General features: G+C 33.0%; 1 protein-coding gene across 2 annotated transcripts in view; it reads left to right on the forward strand.

The window, feature by feature from the left end:
- QSOX2 (quiescin sulfhydryl oxidase 2) overlaps nucleotides 1-23,819 on the forward strand; it is a 68,625-nt gene that overhangs the window by 33,497 nt on the left and 11,309 nt on the right. Inside the window, exons 2-10 of one of the 2 annotated variants that reach the window (XM_074294106.1) lie at nucleotides 4,119-4,219; nucleotides 5,663-5,711; nucleotides 6,190-6,298; nucleotides 6,598-6,688; nucleotides 10,262-10,407; nucleotides 12,844-12,987; nucleotides 13,236-13,365; nucleotides 17,943-18,065; nucleotides 19,870-20,020. In XM_074294106.1, the coding sequence (XP_074150207.1) occupies nucleotides 4,119-4,219; nucleotides 5,663-5,711; nucleotides 6,190-6,298; nucleotides 6,598-6,688; nucleotides 10,262-10,407; nucleotides 12,844-12,987; nucleotides 13,236-13,365; nucleotides 17,943-18,065; nucleotides 19,870-20,020 (1,044 nt within the window). The remainder of the gene's footprint in view (nucleotides 1-4,118; nucleotides 4,220-5,662; nucleotides 5,712-6,189; nucleotides 6,299-6,597; nucleotides 6,689-10,261; nucleotides 10,408-12,843; nucleotides 12,988-13,235; nucleotides 13,366-17,942; nucleotides 18,066-19,869; nucleotides 20,021-23,819) is intronic. The other variant, XM_074294107.1, reaches the window with a different exon arrangement.

Below are 23,819 nucleotides of genomic sequence, written 5' to 3' on the forward strand. Positions count from 1 at the left end.
TTCTCTCTATTTTTGTCCCTGCCTATCTCTCTCTCTTCTTTCATTAACTTTTGGGAGTTAATGTCCCATCTCTATTTAGATGTCTCCCCAGTCATTATAGCTAGCCCTTATCTCTTCTGAGTGCCAGTCCTGCCTACTGGACATCTCCACTTGGATATCCCATATATATCTCAAACTCGGTGTGTCCACAAGATTCATTCTTTCCTCAAATCTACTATTTTTTTTTTTTAATCAAGGATACCATCATTCTTTCAGGGATTCAATTTTTCAATCTTGGATTTATTCTCAACTCTTCCATTTATTCCCCCTTGATTTACATATGTCCCCCTTTCTCCATTTACATGGTTACCAATATAGTTCAGAACCTTATTACCTCTCTCTTGAACTATGATAGTAATCTCCAAATTGCCCCCGCTGCCTCCAGCCTGTACTCTAATCTACTTCACATAGCTGCCCACGTAACATTCCTAAATTCCAGCTTTTGCCTCTTTCCTTTTCCTTCACAAGAAGTTTTAGTAGTTCCCTGTTGCCACAAGGGTAAAATACCAACTCTTGTTTCACATTTAAATCCCTTCACAATTTGGCTTCAACCTATCTGTATAGACTGGAGTTACAACTCCCTCTCCAACACCCTATTTTCCAGTGAAACTGCTGGCATATTTGTTAATTCCTGTATATGACAATCCATATCATTTTTGTGCCTTTGCATTGACTGACCTCCTTGTCAGTTCTTACAACAACATTCTGGAATTCCTAAGCTGTCTCTTTTCCAGGCTCAGCTGAAGTGTCACTTCCTGTATGAAGCTATTCTCCATTCCATTTGGTTTGGTTGTTACAAAACCCTTTAAATTATTTTGACTTTTTCTCAAAATTATTTTTTAATATTTTTTGTATTATTATCTATTTACCTTGCACATTTTGGGTTTTATATTTAGAATGGGCAAGAATATTTCCTTCTTTTTTTTTTGTCTTTCCCCATTTCCTATCATAGTACCTGATTCTAGATAGGTATTTAGCAAATACTTTAGGTGAATTAAATTAAATTAAATTAAATTAAATTAAATTAAATTGATAGGACCTGCTAAACTTGACTTTGATATATCCTTTAAGAACCCTAGTTAACTCCTTGCCATAATGAGACATCAGAGTAATTTTAGAAGAGGGCAAACATAAAAAGATGAACACTCAACTAAACCAGATTTAAACAATACATATGTTAATAGTTGTGTAATTGCAAAAGAAAAGAACTTTGCCACCATTTCTGGGTCCTAGGACAAGTCACAGGGTCTTAGCTTCTCTATCTGTAAAAGGAAGAGTTTTGACAAGGAAGATCACTAGGAAAGTTCCTTCCAATTCTGTAATTGCACCATTCTATGGTAAAATTCTATGTTGAATGGTAAATAAAAAGAGTGCTGTGGGAGATAATAGGTTAAGGCAGAACAGGACATCTTTCTTCTTGTCAGTCAAAAAAGACTTCATACGGGAAGTAATATTGAAATAGGAGGAAGGCTGAACTTAGTGGGAGAGGGGAAGAGAGTCAAGATGACAAATAAGAAAGTACTCTTTAAAGTGTCATACTTAAGTTTTTACTTTTTTACATAAACTTTAGTCTGAAAAAAGTCTTGACAGTGACTTACCACTTACATGTTTTTTTCCTTTTCAACATTCTGTTACCATCTGTTACATTAATGGGATGAGAGTATTAACTATTCTGTAGTTCTATGCAATTTGAGAACACAAAAAGATGTAACCTATAATCCAGGACAGCTATGATTATAATTCTTTTTTCCTCTTATCTATTTGACAGAGCCAAATTTAAAGAATTTGCTTACCTTGCCCAACTAATATGTAGTGTGTTCAGGATTTACTTATTGATCAAAGAGATAATGCCTTTATTTTATTTCCTTGATTTTTATACATATATTCACCTAATTTTACAGAGCAAAAATAACTTCATATTTTAAGCAAAGTTGGTGAATTAAGTAGAAAATATTTCAGAATACTTAATATATATGAACTTTTAAATGTGTACAATTTTGGTGACTCATTTTAAATTCAATATGTTCTTGCTCCTCCTCTCACATTTTCACATATCTTCACATATCTAGTGCAACAGCACATCACAAAAATGCCCAAATAAAATTATCCATATGAAATAATGATGATGATAATGCTGGTCATAATGATGTTTATGATTGTTATTACAGCCTCTTTAAAGTTTACAGTGTTTTTCTCAGAACAATCCTGTCAAGTAAGTAGCATATTATTATCCTCATTTTACAAGTGAGGATACCAGGGCACAGTGAAGTGACCCGACTTGCCCATTGTCACAAAGCTCTAAATTGAGCCTGAAATTTAAAATCAGGTCTTAAATTTTATTCTATGTTTCAAAGCTTTCCATCAAGACTTTAATGATATATACTTTAAAGTCAAACTAAAGAGGTAATTATGCTTAAGAATCTAGAGATCATCAAAGAAATCTTAATCAACAGCAGAGCTAAAGTCTATGAATGATTATTACTACATAATTTAAATTTTCTGGTTATAGGGGGAAAAAATAAAAGTAAAGAAAAAGTAAAAATTTCTTTTTACCTTCTCTTCCAAAGTGTGATAGTAAGGAGATTTTTAAAGAACATGACATGTCAGCAATATATTTGATTTGATAGCCCAATTATTACTTGCATTTACCAAGTTTCATATTTACGTTTATTTAAATTAAAATTTTGCAACTCTTCTTAAAAGACCAGCTTTGTAAACCACACCCCTTCATCTGTAAGCACTTTAGTCTATATCTAGCTGTATTAGACACTGTCCTTTGACAGCAGTTTCTGTTAACAGACCTTTATCAATTAAATCATTGGCTTTGTAAGTTTAATTAGGAGACTATGCAGTATTGTGAGCTGTTGAGTGATCTGCAAATTCAGCAAATTTCAATTTGCTTTATTACCATCTATGATAGAAGATGCATCTGTTTTGTTAAGGGTTTTATACATCTTATTCATTTGACAGAAAATTATATTAATGTATTTGATGAAGCAAAAAGCAGCAGTGTTCGTTTCTTCAAAAGAGAAACCTAACAACCAAGATAAGCATCAAAGAAGCCAATTCCTTTTTTTTGGCCCTTTTTGCTCATCATCTTTCAAGTAAAATCATTTGATCAATTAACAAGCACTTACTTGAGCTCCTGGCACAACAATGCAGATACAAAACAAAACAAAATGAGAGTGTCTGCTCTCAAGCAGCTAACATTCTATGGGGTTAACCAACATGCATGCATATAAGTAAATAAAATATGTAACAGGTAAATACAAAGTTAATTTTGGGACGTGTGCTAGTAATTGGGTAGGTCAGGAATATAAGATGTATTGAGAGGTATAATATGCTATCATTTTAAAAGATAAGTTGGAGTCATTGTAAAGAGTTTTAGATGACGGTGAAATTTGTTTTATATTCTATTAAGTGATAGAGATCTGTGCAACTTCTTGAGTAAAAGAGTGACATTATCAGACATGTGTTTCAAAAGTATCACATTGGCAACTGTGGAGAATATATTACAAAGGAAAGATGGTAGAGACAAGGAGTTCATTTAGGAGGCTATTGTAATAGTCTTGGAAAGAGATAATAGGGCCTGAAGGAGAATAGTGGTCCTGAAAGTTGAAAGAACGAGAATAGAGGAGTTGGAAATACTAAGATTCTGCAAGTTTTTGGAATTGGGTAGAAGAGAGAGAGCAAAAAGTGAAGGATAATAACAAGGTTGAGAACTAGATAACTGGAAGGATAATTCCTTAGCAGAAATAGGCTAGTTGCAAAGAAGGGTAGATTTGGAAGAAAGTTAGTGAGTTCTCTTTTGGAGTACTGATTTTTAAATATCTATATAAGTTGAGCTGTGCAGGGGACACTTACAACTGGATGCAGATCTGAGGTTCAAGAGAAACCAGGGCTCCTGTAGAAATATCTCTGTGTAGAGATGATCATTGAATCAACAAGATCACTTAAGAATGAGAGTATAGAGAGAAGGAGGTCCAGGACAAGTTTTGAGGGACAGCCATTGTTAGGAATGTTCCCTCAGATTCATGCCATCCCTGAGCTTTCTTATAATTCCTGCCCTCCATTTTCAGACTGGGCTTCTGCCATTAGAGTTGCAGTCTTGGATTGTGCTGCAGAAGAGAACTATGATACCTGCAAGGACTATGGTATTCATTTTTACCCAACTTTTAGGGTGAGTTGCTTATCTGCCCTATTATTTGTACCTTTAGCTTGAACTAATACATCTTTCCATATAATTTCTACTTTTTCACCTTCTGTCAGAACATTTTTTTTTTAATAAGGAATTTCATCCAAGTTGCTGCTCATTACATTTATATCTCCATAGTTTATTCTTAGCATTTTGCCAAATTCTTGAACTTTTCCAAAGACTATGTGAGTTTTGCAACTGCTTCACCACATTCTTAGCTCCCATCAGAATGGAATTTGCTAGACTATTTCCTTATTTTTAAAACATTTAAGAAAGCCAGTCTGGATTACAGAAATAAATGTTAGAATATCTAGTAGATGAGTATGCAAAGTAAGACGTTTATTTTTAATGCCTTATTTTTTAAAAATGGAGGCAAGGAAACAATATAGCCCCATGAATACCAACCAATTTTGCTAAGCATATAGAAAAGGCAGGCATATAGAAAAAGTACAAGTTGACTCTGTAGTGGCTGATCTCTTGATGTTTAGACAAGGTTGTGCTTTTTCCTCCCACTAGAGGGCACAATTTAAATTTCTAGCTTTATGGCTTCGTGGCAATTGAGTTTCAGCCTAAACAAAAGGAACAGAATCAACCAGCAGTTTGGTTTTGTTTTTTAGGTCAAAAATCCCTATTTGGCAAGTTTCCAAAATATAAAATGCATGTTAACAAATTTTATGGAAAAAAACATTGATTAGGACCTTTTCAACATTAAAATAAATCCATTAACTTGCTGTGATATCTTAACAAGTCACAGCCTCTTTGGGGGAATTTAGACTAAATTATCTTTTAAGACTTCCATTTCTAACACACTATAAGGTATATGCTTAGTTGGAATGCTACCTAGCCCTGGAAATCATATAAAAATATTTTTGTAGTGGAAAGATTGTTGGAATTAGACTTTGTCAAAAAGACCTGGCTTTAACTCCCATTTCTGATAACTAAGCCTACAAAGTTCATAATTCATTTAATCATATTGAGCCTCAAATGGGAATATTGAGCTGCAAATGGGAATAAAAGTACATCTACTCACTTGAGAGGGTCGTTTAGGAGAGTACTTTGTTAAACCTTAAAGTACTAGGTAAATGTGAATTATTCTTAACCAATTTGCCATTTATATTTTAAACTGTTACATTAAATGGGCTTATTTCTCAGTGGACTGGTCAGAAAAAATAATTTTTTAATATTTAGTTAAAAAATCCGATTATATGAACAGGAATATTATTTTAAACCATGTCATATTTTAAGTTAAATATTATAGTTTTGAATACAGTAATTCCAGTGGAAAAATTCTGAAATTCATTGAGCCATTTTTTTTGGGGGGGGGAATTGTTCAAAGAGGTAGAGTTGTAAAGGGACACATAGAATTTTATATATCAATTGTAATCTGTTAGCAAGAATTTTTCTTATTTGTTGAATTTTTTCCCTCAGTATTTTAAAGCATTTACAAAGGAGTTCACAATTGGAGAAAATTACAAAGGTATGAATATGTTCATTATATTTGAAATAGACTAGGGGTTATCTTGTAATCTGATTACATTTAAATGGTCTTTAGGCTAGAACAGTGATCTTAAACTCAAACAAAGAAGGGAAAGGGTGAAAGTGGGGCTACTGAACCATAAATAAGGATCCCTGTACATTGTATATCAACACAGAAAAGCACATATTAACATCTGTGTTCTATTCTGTTTTTATTTATTTTGTTAAATATTTCCCAATTATATTTTAATCTGGTTCTGATCCTATTCAGTAATGCTGTAGCCCACTTATTTGACATCTCTGGACCAGAGCACTCACATTATATAACCATTGGTAGATTTTACATACATCAATACTGTTGATCTGTTTGTTTGTTGTTTATACTCAAGAAAAAGTTAGGAGTTTTATAAAGGTTTGTATTTCTCTTTGTGTTTGTCATTTAGAAAAGTAGTAGTGATTTAATTTTTTATTTTTTTCAGCAGGAATTGATAGAGAACCACAGACAGTAAGACAAACTATGATTGATTTCCTCCAGAATCATACCCAAGGAAACAGACCACCTGCTTGTCCATCTTTGGACCCTGTTACGTAAGAATATTGGTTGCAAAAAGTGGGATTTTGGGCTCCAGAAAATAAGATTATATAAGAAATCCATGTTTAAAACTCAAATTTGTTCTTTTCAGATATTGATTTGTTTGCTAAACCTAGGTATCAGGTTTTTATTCCAACTTAAATTTGGGTTAGTTTGGCTGCTAGGAGTAATATTAAAGGACTGCTAAGTTCCCTTTTAACTCAAAGATTCTTTGATTATGTGGCTTGTAGAAGATGGTAGTAAGATGACCAAGATCTATTGTAGATTAAATTAATTTATTTTTTCCTCCTGAAAGGTCCAGTGACATTTATCCTCTCTTGGAAAACAGTGGTGGTCATTACATTGCTATTTTGTTTGAAAGCAATAACTCATATGTTGGACGAGAGGTACTGTATAATTTTTTCCTTTCATCTCATTTTAAAAAATCATACCATGTAGTTTGTTTTCATTTGCATACAGTCAGAATTCATATACAGAAGTGGTTGGCTGTTTCATAATTCATTTGGGCATCTTTTCAGTATTAGTTCTTGTTATTTCATTTCATATACTTTGTATTATTGCTAAATTGCATTACAAGCTGTTTTCCAAACTTGACTTTTAATCTTCCATTTTAATCAATACATCAGTACCCATTTATTAAGTTTGTCAGTCACTATGCTAGGTAGACTTTAGGAATACAAAAAATGAAATCATCCCTGCTAATAAGGAGAGATAACATCTGTGTATAAATACATATATGTGTGTCTTATACCTCTCTTCAGATTGTCTGTACTTATTTGTGTCTTCTCCCATCCCTAAACTTCTTAGGGACAAGGACTTTTTCTTTGTATCTGTATCTTTCAGTTTAGTACCTTGCAATTAGTAGGCATTTAGTCTTTGTTAAATTGAATTGAAATTGGCTTAGATTAGCCAGAAAGTTTTTTAATGTAAGACAGGGTCTTCGTGTTTAATGTAATTTGGGACCTTTCTGACCATTTGAATTTCTTTTTATATGTCTTTCCTTGTTTTAGGTTTATTGTCATTAAGGCTCTTTCAGAAAACTTAAGTTATATCCAATTACTTTCTATATCAAAAATGAGCTATTTATGTGGTGTCTTGCTTTGGGCTCATTTTGAAGCTGTAGAAGCTTATCATTTTGTCATAGTTCTAATTAAACTTTAACACAATTGTAATGGCAAGTGACTAATGTTCTGTGAAAATCCTCTTCTTAGCAAAGTCAATAAAAACTTTGTAGGGGTAGATGTTGCAATTTGTGGATTTTCTACTGAATAACCGAGCTGCCCACATTATGGTCAGAGGTGCTAAAAGATTGGGCAAATCAGTTTAATTCCTCAATTCTTTGAAGAGAAGCTTGGCTGGGAAGGAGCGAAAATTGTGCACTTTAAAATGTGATTTTCTCTATTCCTCAACTTCATTAATCCAGGCTCTTGCTATGCCTTATTTCTGTGCTCCAGTTGATTTGTGCTCTTCTTGATGTTAGTATGTTGGGTGAAGCTCCAGTGATCGTTCTATGTGAACAACTGGACAAGAGTCACACAGGGTGATGGGAAATTTTGAAGTTTGTGATCTTCTTTATTCTTAAAGAAAGCAGACATTATACTCCCTATTAATTATGTATTTGGTACCCAGAATCTTTACTAAAGTCATTTTGTAATTTGAGCAGAATTATAATAGAGGCTTTAGCATAGTGTAAAAGATAACATGTTGTTGCTTAACTCTTAGAATAGACCTTATCAGGAAGTGATCAACTCGCTTCCCTACTTTTTGTTGCTATTGTTATTTAAAAAGTAAATATAGAAATTTTTTACTTTTTTTGCCTTAGAATAGAATATATTGAATGTCTGAATTTTGTAAAAATTATAAATATATAATTTATTAAATGTTATGTCATAGAAATTTATTAACATCTTTTAAAAAATCATTTCTTCACTTGAAAATTTGAGAAGTAAAATAATGTAGCAATTGTATTTGCAAATTATAGTAGAAAAGAATTCTGTGCTTGGCTAAACATATTTCTATTATCTTTGAATTTTAGGTAACCATGTTAAACCTTTCCCTGTACCAATAGATAATTGAGATCATGTTCTACATACCTTACATTAGATGTCCTGAACAGATCAATTAAGATCTGCAAGTAGATCTCAAAGCTTTGCCCGTCTGTCTCTAACCTGGCTACCACTACTCTTGTACTTTACTGAGGTGTGCTAATATTCCCAGGGGTGAGGAGAGGGCAGCCATGAGAGACAGCCTTGTAACCTGTTCCCCACAAGGATTTTGCTATTATCTTTCTGCCTGGTGGTCCAAGACTTTGAAGAAAAGCAAAGTAACTTCTCATAAAAAGTTTGGGGATTCTCCCAGTTGGCTGATAGGCATCTTAAAATTAATTTTCTTCTCCTGTCTCTATATTATGTAGAGGTTTTTTAAAGTGAATATTGCATTTAACATGATAGTGATGTCACTTCCTTGTTTATTTGTGTCCCCTCTAGAACTTTGTTTTGCTTTCTTCTATTTTAAAATATTTTATTTATGTTCTTTCTTTCTCTTATACTGTCCACACTCCTCTCACCAACAGAAATTATCCTGTGTTTAAAAAAAAAAAGCATATGACCCTGGGCAAGTCACTTAACCCCAATTGCCTCTGCAAAAAATAAAATTAAAAATATATGTGTGTGTGTGTGTGTGTGTGTGTGTGTGTGTGTGTATATATATATATATGGGGCAGCTAGGTGGCGCAGTGGATAGAACACCAGCCCTGAAGTCAGGAGGACCTCAAATCTGGTCTCAGACACTCATTCTGCTTGCAGAGGAGAAGCAATGTCATATGGAGATGTGTGTTAGGAGCACAAAAGATTTATTAATAGTATTCATCTTATATTAAAAATAATAGATTCATCATGGATTGTTGAATCAACTTGATCAACTTCAGTTAGCTTAATAATAGATAAAATAGCTCATCTTAATTTTTTGTGTCTTGTCAGAATTAAAAAAATTTAAAGATAGTTGTTTCATCTAAGGAAACTGCTAGTTTTTTAGGTGCTTTTTAAAAAGTTTGCATACTTTTAAGCTAAATTGAGAAAATAAATAACATCATTATTATAGTGGAAACATAAATTATTAGCATGCCATTTTGGTATTATACTGTTTTGCTCATGCTTATGAATTTTCTCAGTGACAGCTGAAATAAGATACCTTCCAGCTTTTATGTGTGGTTTCTGGAGAAGACTGGATATGTGGCCAAAAAAAACCCAAAAAACAAAAAACACTTGATATTATTAGGAGGTGAATAGATAGTTTTGAAGTTTTTCACAAATCACATTACTTGCTAGTAAATGTTGCTTTGGTGGATCCGTGATTTAATTGGTATGGCATTACCTTCATTGATATAGATTGTAACACATTAAATAGATAGCAACACAAATAGCATCTATATTTAGGAGAAAAAAAACTAACCCAGGGTTCTATAAAGCATATATGAGCTTATCTATACCACTAGCTAATTATTAACCAGGTTAGAAAACTCACCTTTCACTGAGTGAAGTATTTTTTAAAGGGCAAACTATGTTGTTTTGGAGGGTGGATTGATTTTAAAAGAAAACTTAACAAATAAAAATCTTTAACTGCTAAACTTTGTCTTTTTTATTTTTAAGTCTTATGAATGATACATTACATTTTCTGCATAAAAGTAGATTTCTTAATCACATTGTCTACATGAAAACAAAGCTGAAAAATCTTAAAGAAGTGGTATTTGCAATTATGAATTATTATAATTTCTCTAAATGTTATTTTATATATATGTTAGATATCAGTACATGACAATTATTTTTCACCATAAATTGACTATTAATACAAAATTGTAGTTATTATGTTGATTCTTAATTTGTTTTACTTAGCTGTTTTTTCCTCTGAGAAAAACTTTATTATGGGCAGTGTCCTTTACATTCTATTTTCTCTTCATCTAGGTGATATTAGACTTGATTCAGTACAAAAACATTGTGGTAAAAAGAGCACTGAATTCTGATAAGGCATTTCTCAAGAAACTTGGTGTTACTTCAATCCCTTCATGTTATCTGATTTATCCAAATGGGTCTCATGGATTAATTAACATGTAAGTAATAGTATATGCAAGATTTGGTTAAGGTTCCAATATTTACTTTAGAGACTAATAAATATATCAGGATATTAGAACTAGAGAAATCAATCATTTACCCAGGATTTACCAAATGTCTGTTTTGTCCTAAGCACTGGAAATTCAAAGACAAAAATGACATACTCCCTGTCCTACATTCTTTTGGGGAAACCATCAGGTAAATAAATAAGTTCATGCAAAATAAAGACAAGGTAATTTTTTGGAGGGAAGGGCACCAATAATGGGGAAGACCAGGAAATGTTCCATATAGAAAGTATGAGTATTGAGCAGAGTTTTAAAATAAATGAGATCCTCCAGAGCAGAGATGAGGTGAGAGTGCATTCCATTTAATGAAGAGAAATGAATACAGGAGATGGAGTAGTACATGTGAGGAACAGCAAGAAGATAATTTAGCTGGACCATCACAAGAAGTGTGAGAAAGAGAGTAGTATATTAAGGTTGGAAAGGTCAGATTGTCAAGGGCTTTAAAAAAGTCAAGCAGAAGAATTTATAATTGGTCTTAGATTAAAGAAATAGGCAGAAATCCCAAAGAAGATACCATTTTTGGCCAAACTCAATAGAAACCAATTTGGTGTGGATTGAATCTATAAATAATCTGTATACCCAGAAATACTCAAGATAAGATCTTTTAGATGTAAATCATGTAAATAGATGTTGAAAGAAATTGATTGAGCCAATATAATGAAGAATAATGGGACAATGGAAGAAGTTAATAGATTCTGCTCAGACTGGATGAATTCAAGTCCTTTGTAGTCATCTGATATTGCATCCTTAAGTTCTTGTTTTTCCAAGAAAGCTTCTGTAAATTGACTTGGTTCCTTCCTAGACTCACCTCCTGAGAAGGAACTATACCTTTTATAGGAGATATGCCCCAATTTCCTTAACAAATTCATTATCCTTTTAAGATGTAGTTGATAGAGAACTGACTTTGGGGCCAGGACTCCTAGGTCTGCATCTGACCCATACACTGTTCGAATGCCTTTGAAAAAGAAACTTAATTTTGAGGCGCCCTGGTTACTCTCTGAGAAAATGTAGTCTACAGTGGTAGATAAAGTATTTCACTTGGAGCTCCCTCCACATTGAAATCACAGATCCAGTTCCCTCTTCACTTCTCCACACTCCATGTGGGCACTCCTTCCATCTATGTAGATTACTTCTTTCTTTCTCCTCTTCCTCCCTTTCCCTTGTCTTAACAGATAGTTAAATGAGCTTCTGTGGGCATAAAAACATAGCAGCTAGTAACAAGCTAGTAACCAGCTTTCCAGTTGTGATTACTTGAAAATGTATTACATAAATTTGAATAAGTTCATAAACCAAATCTCTCATTCATTTGGTTGGTATATGCTAGGCTTCTAGAATCTGACCAAATGTATTTAAACTTAGAATGAGATAGGAACTCACAGAAATTAGTAACCAGCTTCTGAAAAAGAAGGGACCAACTTTCAGACCTAAGATAACTGACTAGACCCACTAGGTTTGCTTCGTAGGTAAATTCTCTAATAGCTAATAATAACAATACAGTTTGTGTAGCTTTATCGTTAAATATAACATTAATATTATAATCATCTTTTTTCCCTCATGCTGCTTTCTTTTTTCTTTGGAGATGAAGGAAGGTGTAGACTAATTTTTTTGTTAACTAAAGGTTATTTATTTCTGTGAAATCTTAAGAGGAACCCAGAACATTTTTAGGTGTCTTATAAATTAGAGTGAGTAACACTCCTAGGAAATCTAGCTCCATGGAGATAAGGAAATTAAAAGACAAAAAGTTTAGGGGTGTTGTTCACAGGTAGTATCTGACTTCCCATTATCTTCAGACTGCTAGTTCACAGCCCTTTTTAATTAGAATTTATTATCTTAAGATGAGAAGGTGTCATGTTAACCTGCTATCTTCTCGTATATTTGAAATAAAGTTATTAATCTGAGTTGCTGTTTTCTTCAGCCATTTCTGGGTTTCTTGTCTAAATCGCACAGCAGATTGTGTTAATTTACAATAGCTGATATTCATGTAGACCTTTAAAGTTTGCAAATTATTTTCTATACATTATCTTAATTGTCCTTATGACAACTCTGTGAGATAGTTACTACAGGTATTATTATCTCCATTTTGCAGATGAGAAAATTGAGGCTTTGAGGGGTTCAATGACTTGCCCATGCTTGCATAGCTAGTAAGTATCTGAACTTGGGGATCAAATCCAGTTCTCCCAAGACTAGAACTCAGTTCACTGCATTAAGCTGCCTCTCTAGGAGTATCTTAACAGAAAAAGTTTTAAATTAAATGAAAAGTGTTTCTTGGGACTTAATATAAATTAACTTGTCAAGGTTTGTTAGAAATCTTATTCTGAAGTTCAAGTCATTTACCCATGAGTTCTCACCCTAATCTCTCTTTTTTTACAGCTTAAAGCCTCTCCGTTCTTTCTTCTCTTCCTATTTAAAGTCATTACCTGGTGTGAGAAAAAAAATGATCTCACAGTTTCCATTTACAGTAAAACCAAACAAAGATGATAATTCAGAGATCACAGTCTGGAGAGAATTTGATAAGTAAGTATGTTGAATGATTGGACATTTAGGTAGTTAAATTTGATAAGAACTTTGACAAGAAGGACACCATAAACTGATAATTTTTGGGAAAGAATTTGTTTAGTAGTTAAACTTCTGAATCACACATAATACACACTTTCTTCAAAAAGTAGCTTCCCATCTATATCTCCATTGGGAGGAGGGAGAGCAAAGAATTTCTCATAAAGATAATGCAGTTTTTTAAACAGAGTTTATGATGTGTACCTTAGGTCAAAACTTTATATGGCTGATCTTGAGTCAGGGTTGCATTATCTCCTTCGAGTGGAGCTTGCTGCTCATAAGACACTGGAGGGAGCTGAGCTGAAGACCTTCAGGAATTTTATTACTGTCATTGCAAAGGTACCGTATACATGTGCAATCTTTGATTACATTTGTATGGGGAAGTTAATCTGTGTTGAATGAAAAGATTAGCATATTTGAAGATGAGAGTATTTCCTAAGATCCTTGGATGATTTTGTTTCTCTTAACTGTCCAAACCTGCATTTTCTTTTGAAAATAATTTCTATCTGAAAAGAGATGGGTATGTATTTTGTGTATAAACAAGCCAATGAGTCTATATATATATATATATTTTTTTTTTTTTTTTAATTTTAATAGTTTTTATTTACCAGATATATGCATAGGTAATTTTACAACATTGACAATTGCCGAACCTTTTTGTTCTAATTTTTCCCCTCTGTCCCCCCCCTCCCCAGATGGCAGGTTGACCAATACATGTTAAATATGTTAGAGTATAAATTAAATACAATCAATATATGTATACATGACCAAACAGTTGTTTTGCTGTACAAAAAGAATTGGACTTTGAAATAGTGTACAATTAGCCTATGAAAGAAATCCAAAATGCAGGCAGACAAAATTAGAGGATTGGGAATTCTATGTAGTGGTTCATAATCATCTCCTAGAGTTCTTTTGCTGGGTGTATTAGAACTGATTTGGTTCATCATTGTTGAAAATGGCCACATCCATCAGAATTGGTCGTCATATAGTATTGTTGTTGAAGTATACAACGATTTCCTGGTCCTGCTCATTTCACTCAGCATCAGTTCATATAAGTCTCTCCAGGCCTTTCTGAAATCATCCTGTTGGTCATTTCTTACGGAACAATAATATTCCATAATATTCATATACCACAATTTATTCAGCCAATCTCTAATTGATGGGCATCCACGTAGTTTCCAGTTTCTGGCCACCATAAAGAGGGCTGCCACAAACATTCTTGCACATACAGATCCCTTTCCCTTCTTTAAGATCTCTTTGGGATACAAACCCAGTAGCAACACTACTGGGTCAAAGGGTATGCACAGTTTGATAACTTTTTGAGCATAGTTCCAAATTGCTCTCCAGAATGAGCCTATATATTTTTGATTAGACTTTAAATGACCATTTCAGGTTTAAAACCCAAATGTTTCAAGACTGTTTCTTTAAAGAAATCCTGAGGGGAGTTCTAGTTAGCTAGGAGAGATGCTTCTATTGAATATCACAGATACTCACAAGGCATTACATATTATGAATTGTAGCATTTAATGAACCAATCATGCCACCAGCCAGTATCAAGACTGGTTTCCAACCCACTTCTTCTTACCTCCAAATCCCTTATTGTTTGCACTCAATTATGACTTTCAGTTTTAAATAGTTCATAGATCTAGGACCAAGCTAGAAGTGGGAAGCTACTGCTAGCAGCTTCTGGAGCAAGCTGAGAAACTGTATTCTTCCCCATTTCTGTAGTGACTTTCTGCTTCTTGTTGTTTATAAAAACCTATTTACCCAGTTTCTGAATTAACTAATTTTTTAAACTTCCCAGATCTTTTCTTAAAGTCACTATTAGGTTGCCTGGCATAAAATATATGGGAACTAGTCCAAAAGTTGGTGTCCTACCATTTGATATTTTATATAAACTTTCCTTCCTCACCCTTTCCCACCATAAATAAAATTTCCCACCAGTTATTCCTTGGTGATCTTCAGTCACCAAAAGTTACAATATGACAGTTTCAGTTGATTTAGTAGAGTCTAAAGGTCCTCCCAAAAGACCTTATATGGTTTTTCTGCACAGTTCTTAAAGCAAGTCTTAAGAAATATAAGTACACCCATAAACAAGGTATCTTTATATGAGCTAAATTATTAAGATTTGTTAGTCTTTTGGCTATGATGGAATACTATAAATTGGGAAGAAGACATCAATCAAATAAGTAATTGACAAATCAATAAAAACCCTAGACTTTTTAGGATCTTGATTTTCAATATAAAATCATGGGTGATGATTTCTGAATCCTCCTTAGAGGAAGAATGTTTCCTGATAATAATAAAATTATTATCTTTGAGATTGTTTTTATTAGATTTAATGGTATTGACTCTTCAGAATACAGTGTAACTCAAAAAGAGTTTGAAACATTCCTTCCCTGGTAACTTTTTTAATAAATTCATTCTGCTATGTATTTACCATTCTATTTTACCTTAGTTTTAAAACTATGCAAAACAGTATCTTATTTTTCCTCTTTTTTTCCTTTAATCACTAATGAGATGTTTCTAAAATTGTTCTTTGTTCTAAATTCTTTAGACATTTATTTATCATGTGAAAGGTTAATAAAAATATCATTTGAAGGATGTTTATATAAACAAAAACAGCAACAGCACATTAGGGAAGACCCATAGTTTATTCTTGAGCAATGACAGCATTGAGATGCAAAAGGATCTTACCTATTCTGAAGGTTGGGCTAAAACTAAGACATAAAAATTAACAGAGTAATTGTGAAGTCTTTCATTCAAGATCAGAAAATCAACTAATTTAGCATAGATTAAGAAGACCTGGCTTAACAGCAATTTTTTAGAGAGAAATATTTAGGTAAAGAATAGTTCCACTATTTGTTGTACTATTCAGAAAATATCTGGAGTGATTTATTTAGTTTTGGGTACCACATTTGAAGTCCATTGATAAGGTAGAGATAAATGACTAAACAAATATAAGTATAAAGATTATATACCATGAGGAAATGTTGGAGAAGTTAGAAATAAAAATACTAGAGAAGAAATGATAGCAGGATATGATAGCTATCTTCTCATATTTAAAGGGCTACCATCTGAGAGCTATTAGAACTATGGAATACCAGAGTTGAAAATCCTTTAAGTTCAACTATTATCTGAGTAATAAATTTACTGATTGTAACTTCAGAGGGCAAAGCCTAGGATCAGTTGGGTAAAAGTTACAAGAGACAGATATAAAGAATTTTATAACCATTTATAGAAATCTCCAAAAATGGACTGGGTTGCCTAGTGAGATTGTTGTTTCCTAGCATTGTTAAAAACATTTTAAAGGGGATTCCTGCATGGTATGGGAGATTGAACTAGATGATATCTGAAATTTCTTTTAATTTTATGATGCCACATAGATGCCAGAAAACAACAACTTATGTGCCTAATAGACTATTATTAAGGCATTTTGGGAAACCAAAATTCATTTTTATATTATTAATTTTAAAAACAAAACAAATGAATTTTGTTTCAAATAATAATGAGCTTTGTGCAACATATTTCAAATGTCTAGTATGTGAAAATCAGTCATAATCAGGTTTTTCCTCAGAATACTATTCAGTAGTAAAAAAATAAAAATAAAAAATCTCTAGCTGCCCTCATTTCCTTTAAGAAAGTGTAGCACTAATCTTTTCATCATATTATCCCTCAAATAGCCTTTGTCTTTTCTGATGGATCCTGGCCAGATGATTCAATTTTGTTGCATAGCTATTAGCAAATCATGACTGTTCTTGTCTCATTGGATGTGCTTTTTTTCTCTTTTGGTGTTTTTCTCATTTTTCCCTTTAATTTTAAACATGTTTCTCTGTTGGCCTCATTTGGATAGCTCTTTAATTGATAGTGAAAATTGTCATTTACCTTGAAAAATGTCTTACAAGGATGTATAGATACTTTTAAAATTGCTAGTGAATAGATAATAGTGTTTACACATTTTCATACTCTGGTCTAAAAATTCTCTAATGTTATTAAATAAAGAAGTTGATGATTTGGGTTTCTGTTCCAAAATTGCTATTAATTACAGGATTATAACTTTAGTTTTTAGTTGTCCCAGCAAACACCTTTATTTTACAAGACTCATTTGAGATAGATCCCTAAGTAAGAGACATATAGTCCCTTTATTAAGGAGACAATGGTTGTTTTTTGGGTTTTGGTTTTGGGTTTTTTGGCATAAAGATGCTAGTTTGGTGTGTCTGATTTAGGTGACCAAAACTCAGAATAGCACAAAAAAGAAACTAATTAGAGAGATATAGATATGCCTTCCATCCATACTTGCTGATCAACAATTTAAATAGTGATAGCAAAGGAGCCATGAGCAAAAAAAAACACCGGAGTCTCTGAGTGGAATAGAAGGAATTAGCAGCTGTTTTATCACAAAGAACATCACATAAATAAGTGGGCTGTTATTTCAGGTAGGCTTGCAACGCTTTTGACAACTTGATAAATAAACCATATTCAGGAATCATTTCATCTGTTTTTGTAAAGTAGCTATCCCAGAGTGAAAAATGAGATAGCTATTTTAATGGACCTGGACAGCTGTTTAAAATATAAAGGAAAGGATGATCTTGTATCTACTCAAAACTGGAAGGAAATTGGTATGGCTTGTAACTTTTCAATAAATTCAATCTGGAGAAAGATTCTAGATAGACAAGTTTCCACTATCATAACTTAGATTTCCCTTTCCCTCTCTGCTAATAAAATTATTGACTTGGAGAGATCATTATGTAAAAGGGACCTAAAGCTACTCCCTTGCTTAGCAAGGCTTATACTTTCAGAATTCAGAAACACAATTAGAATCATTTGAAAAAACTGATCAAAACTTCCCTTGGTGAGGGTATGACACTGGAGGTTTTCCCTGAGTGAGTCATATTGTTATCATTCATCTTTTCCAGCTATTTCCTGGCCGACAACCTGTGGTGAAGTTATTGGAAACATTACAGGAGTGGTTAGTCAGCCTTCCTCTGGACAAAATTCCTTACAATGCAATTCTGGACCTAGTCAATAACAAAATGCGGGTAACTTATAACTTCATATTCTAATCTAAAAGGAGATGCATTATAGACAGGGACTAAGAGTATTGTCCTTATGGCTCTGATCCTTAGTTCAAATCTGTCATCTGTGGAGCAACTCTCCAACCTATGGGGTCTGGTAAGAATTCATTAAAACATGGCCTAGATTCTACAAGTTAGAAGGAAGAAAAATGTTCTGAGCATATTAAGCTTTGTCCCTAGTAAAAAAAAAAAAAAAAAAAAAACAAAGTCACTATTTCAATGTCCCAGATATACTGATGGAATTTAACTATATCTTTCTCCCCCTCCCCCTCCCCCCAGCCAGATGAACTGTTTGTTCCTTGGTTCTTTGGGGAATAAAGCCCAGAGTTTGATGTTCATATTCTTAGGATGCTTTTGTATCTTTTCCCTCAACAAATTAGTTTGATATTGTCAGTGTCTTAACATCAACATCAGTACAGTTAAGTAAAACTTTTGTTATAAGATTGAATAAACTTAAGGGACCTTCGAGGCCTTATATGCCAGCTTCCCTACTTTACAGATAAAGAACCCTAAGAAAGAAAATGATTTGCCCAAAATCATACAGATAGTCAGTAGCAGAACAAGGGATTCATACCCAGGTCTTCTGAAAACCAATAAATATCTTTTCAGTAAATATATCTCAATTTCATATCTTAATATAAGTTAAAAATTAATTTCATTAACTAAGTAAATTTAAACATCTGTATCTGGCCACAGTGCCAGGCCCATTTAAAAGTAGTAGTTACAAACTTATTTGAAGTTACCCCAGTGGTGCAAAATATAATTTAAGTAACTAGTATAGTTTCAGAGAAATCAGAACATTGCATTTAGAATTTAATATTTATTGAGGCTTGAGTTTTCTCATTTAGTTGATATTCATATAGAATTTTTCATCATTCTTATTCTTCTAAATAAATGATTTCTTTATTGCCAGCCAAATATCTTAATAATTAAATTAAACAAGATACCATATTTGCCAAAGTGTCCACATAGTATATATTAGTTTTCTAATTAGCATTTTTCTCCAATAGCTCTTATTAATAAGAGCTTTGTCCAGCTATTTTACATAATAAATGTTGTCAATTTCATTAATCAGTGTTTAGAGTTAAAAATAAAAATCTGTTTTCTGTCTTAATATGCCTACAAAGTATTTTATAAATTTAAATTCTGAGCAGTGTTTGCCATTATACTAATTTGAAATGTTCAACAGATCTATAATGCAATAATATCATGAAGTTTTATATAAACATATATACCATTTAATACATATTTTTATAAAAGTAGGAAATTAATGATGGCAATATAACTAGACTAAACTTTAAATAACAGATAAAGCATTCAAATTTCTTTTAAAATAATTGGTTAGCAATTGTTAATATTTTCAATTGAAGAAAGAACATTTAACAATTCTCTTTGCATAGCCATGGTTTTGAAATTATTATGATTTTATTATTAAATTGTTTTAATATTTATTCATCAGCTTGCTTTTCAAAAGTTTGATGTAATGTAATCCCTCTGAGGATTTTATTATAATTGTGCTTTGTATTTTTATTTTTCTTTTATCTTACATGAAACCTAATTATGATTTGTTGAGGTAGTAGTATTTATTATCTTTCAAAAATATTGCTAATTTAGTGAGATATGTGAGTATATGTAATACATCTTTAAGGTCTATTGATAGAAAACAAATCATTTCTGTATATTTTGAAGACTGTCAATGATGTAACAAAATACAGAGTAGTATTAGTTTGATTTAAAAACAAAATGAACTTTATAAATTCTCTTTCAGATTTCTGGAATATTTCTAACTAATCATGTTAAGTGGGTTGGATGCCAAGGAAGCAGACCAGAGTTAAGGGGCTACACTTGTTCTCTTTGGAAACTTTTCCACACTTTAACTGTCCAGGCTGTAGTTCATCCAAGAGCTCTGGCCAATACAGGTATGTGACATTACTGATGAAGTGATTGTTGACTGTAACCATAACTTATATATGCTTAGGGAGCATGGATCTATATTCATTTGACTCTCAGGACATCAGAAAATTAGGCACAATTCTTTTGTTCCCAGCCCAACTAGATTGGATAAAAGTGTCTCATAATGAGTTTTTCTGGAAAAATTAAAATTCAGGATTTAGGAGTTCTGGAATGAATTGAATTTCTGCTTCCATCCAGTGCCCCATGAACTTGACAAGCTTAGGTAAAGGAAGTTATAAAGAAGAATGACAGAGACTTGGGACAGCTTGTCTGTGTTTCTTTCTAAATGACATTGTATTTTGAAGAGTCACTAAAACAAGGAAAAATACAAAGTCATAAAGCCAATTTGAATAATGATATTTTTAGGAAAGAGTCAGCCAAAGTTTATATAATAATAACAGCTGGCATTTTGTGACTCTTTATAGTTTGCAAAGCACTTTATATGCATTATTTTCTTTGAACTTCAGGTAACTTTATGAGGGAAATAGTAGAGGAATTATTATTTCTATTTTGTAGCTGAGGAAACTTGAGGCCCAGGGAAGTAAAGTGACTTGCTGTTTCAACTTCTCTACTTGGTTTTCCCACATTGGTCCAGTCCATTCTCCACATCACTACTAAAATTATTTTCCTGAAGCTCAAGGCTGACCATGTCAATTTCTCAATAAACTCTAGTTGTTCCCATGAAATCAAAAATGAAGTGTAAACACACATTTAAAGCTCCTTTTAAAGTTATTTTTCTAGTCTTATTACATTACTCCTCTTCCCCTGTTCTACATTCTAGTCTAATTGGCTGGCTTTACTGTCCTTAGACACAGCACTCCCTTTGCACTGATTGCCTACATGCCTTTGCACTAACAGTCCCAAATTTGTAGAGTGTTTTCCCTTCTCACTTCTCGCTCTTTAATTCCTAATGTCTTTCAAGACTCAGTTCAAGCATTATCTTCTACAAGAAATCTTTCCTAATCCTTGTAGCTGCTGTTGCCTCTGTCACCTGCTACTCATTACCTTGTATATATTTTGTGTATGTCCATATATGTACATGTTGCCTATCTCAACAGAATGCAAGCTCTTGGAGGATATACTTTTGTCTTTTTACCCCCAGTTTTTAGCATGATATCTAGCAAATAGTAGGTGACAGAAAATATTTGTAGGTTGATTTGTTGATTGATTATGTGTTGATTAGTTCATTGAAGAATGTTCTGGGGTTTTTTGGGACTTGGAATTTTGTCAGCTTCTCAATTTAGAGTAATTCCTAAGAGACACACAAACAGCTCTTTTTCTAGATATACTTCTCTAGGACTCAGTGCCATTAATTTTAACATTCTGTTTCATATCGAGGCGGAAGTTTTTAAAAAGAACTTGATTCAAGAAAAATTATATACAAGAAAGGTTAAGTCTTTCTTTTTTTTTAATTTTTAATTTTATTTTATAATTATAACATTTTTTGACAGTACATATGCATGGGTAATTTTTTACAACATTATCCCTTGCACTTACTTCTATTCAGATTTTTTCCCTTCCTCTCCCAACCCCCTCCCCCAGATGGCAAGCACTCTTATATATGTTAAATATATTACAGTATAATTTAGATACAATATATGTGTGGAGAACAGAATTTTTTGTTGCACAGGAAGAATTGGATTCAGAAGGTAAAAATAACAGTTTACACTCATTTCCCAGTGTTCCTTTTCTGGATGTAGCTGGTTCTGTCCATCATTAATCAATTGGAATTGGATTAGCTCTTCTCTATGTTGAAGAAATCCACTTCCATCAGCATACATCCTCGTACAGTATCATTGTTGAAGTATATAATGATCTTCTGGTTCTGCTCGTTTCACTCAGCATCAGTTGATGTAAGTCTCTCCAAGCCTCTCTGTATTTCTCCTGTTGGTCATTTCTTATAGAACAATAATATTCCATAACATTCATATACCATAGTTTACCCAACCATTCTCCAATTGATGGACATCCATTCATCTTCCAGCTTCTAGCCACTATGAAAAGGGCTGCCACAAACATTTTGGCACATACAGGACCCTTTCCCTTCTCTAGTAGTTCCTTGAGGTATAAGCCCAGTAGTAGTATGGCTGGGTCAAAGGGTATGCACATTTTGATAACTTTTTGGGCATAATTCCAGATTGCTCTCCAGAATGGTTGGATTCTTTCACAACTCCACCAACAATGCATCAGTGTCCCAGTTTTCCCACAGCCCCTCCAACATTCATCCTTATTTGTTCCTGTCATCTTAGCCAATCTGACAGGTGTGTAATGATACCTCAGAGTTGTCTTAATTTGCATTTCTCTGATCAATAGTGATTTGGAACACTCTTTCATATGAGTGGAAATAGTTTTAATTTCATCATCTGAAAATTGTCTGTTCATATCCTTTGACCATTTATCAATTGGAGAATGGCTTGATTTCTTATAAATTAAAGTCAATTCTCTGTATATTTTGGAGATGAGGCCTTTATCAGAACCTTTAACTGTAAAAATTTTTTCCCAATTTGTTACTTCCCTTCTAATCTTGTTTGCATTAGTTTTGTTTGTGCAGAAACTTTTTAATTTGGTGTAATCAAAATGTTCTATTTTGTGATCAATAATGGTCTCTAGTTCTCCCTTGGACACAAACTCCTTCCTCCTCCACAAGTCTGAGAGGTAAACCATCCCATGTTCCTCCAATTTATTTATGATTTCGTTCTTTATGCCTAAATCTTGGACCCATTTTGATCTAATCTTAGTATGTGGTGTTAAATGTGGGTCCATGCCTAGTTTCTGCCATACTAATTTCCAGTTTTCCCAGCAGTTTTTGTCAAATAATGAATTCTTATCCCAAAATTTGGGATCTTTGGGTTTGTCAAAGATTAGATTGCTATTTTTATTCACTATCTTGCCCTGTGAACCTAACCTATGCCACTGATCAACTAGTCTATTTCTTAGCCAATACCAAATGGTTTTGGTGACTGTTGCTTTATAATATAGCTTTAGATCAGGTACACTTAGACCACCTTCCTCTGACTTTTTTTTCATTAGTTCCCTTGCAATTCTCGACCTTTTATTCTTCCATATGAATTTTGTTGTTATTTTTTCTAGGTCATTAAAATAGTTTCTTGGGAGTCTGATTGGTATAGCACTAAATAAATAGATTAGTTTGGGGAGTATTGTCATCTTTATTATATTCGCTCGGCCTATCCAAGAACATTGAATGTCTTTCCAATTATTTAAATCTGACTTTATTTTTGTGGCAAGTGTTTTGTAATTTTGCTCATATAATTCCTGACTCTCTTTTGGTAGATATATTCCCAAATATTTGATACTATCGACCGTTATTTTGAATGGAATTTCTCTTAGTATCTCTTGCTGTTGGATTGTGTTGGTAATGTATAAAAATCCTGAGGATTTATGTGGATTTATTTTATATCCTGCGACTTTGCTAAAATTCTGAATTATTTCTAATAGCTTTTTAGCAGAGTCTTTGGGGTTCTCTAAGTATACCATCATGTCATCAAGGTTAAGTCTTTCAAGGGAGACACTATCAGGTTTGTACCTCCTTCCAAACATATCATTCAATTTACTTCATTGCTCTTTCTTCCATAAGGCTCTCCATCTCCCTATTCAAGTCCCAACTAAAATCCCAACTTTTACAGTCCTTTACTGATCCTTCTTAATTCTAGTGCTTTCTCTTCATTGATTATCTCCAGTTTATCCTGTATTTATATAACTATTTATACATAGTTGTTTATATATTGGATCTCCCACTAGATTGTG

Source organism: Sminthopsis crassicaudata, chromosome 2, assembly GCF_048593235.1.
Source record: "Sminthopsis crassicaudata isolate SCR6 chromosome 2, ASM4859323v1, whole genome shotgun sequence".
NCBI lineage: Eukaryota > Metazoa > Chordata > Mammalia > Dasyuromorphia > Dasyuridae > Sminthopsis > Sminthopsis crassicaudata.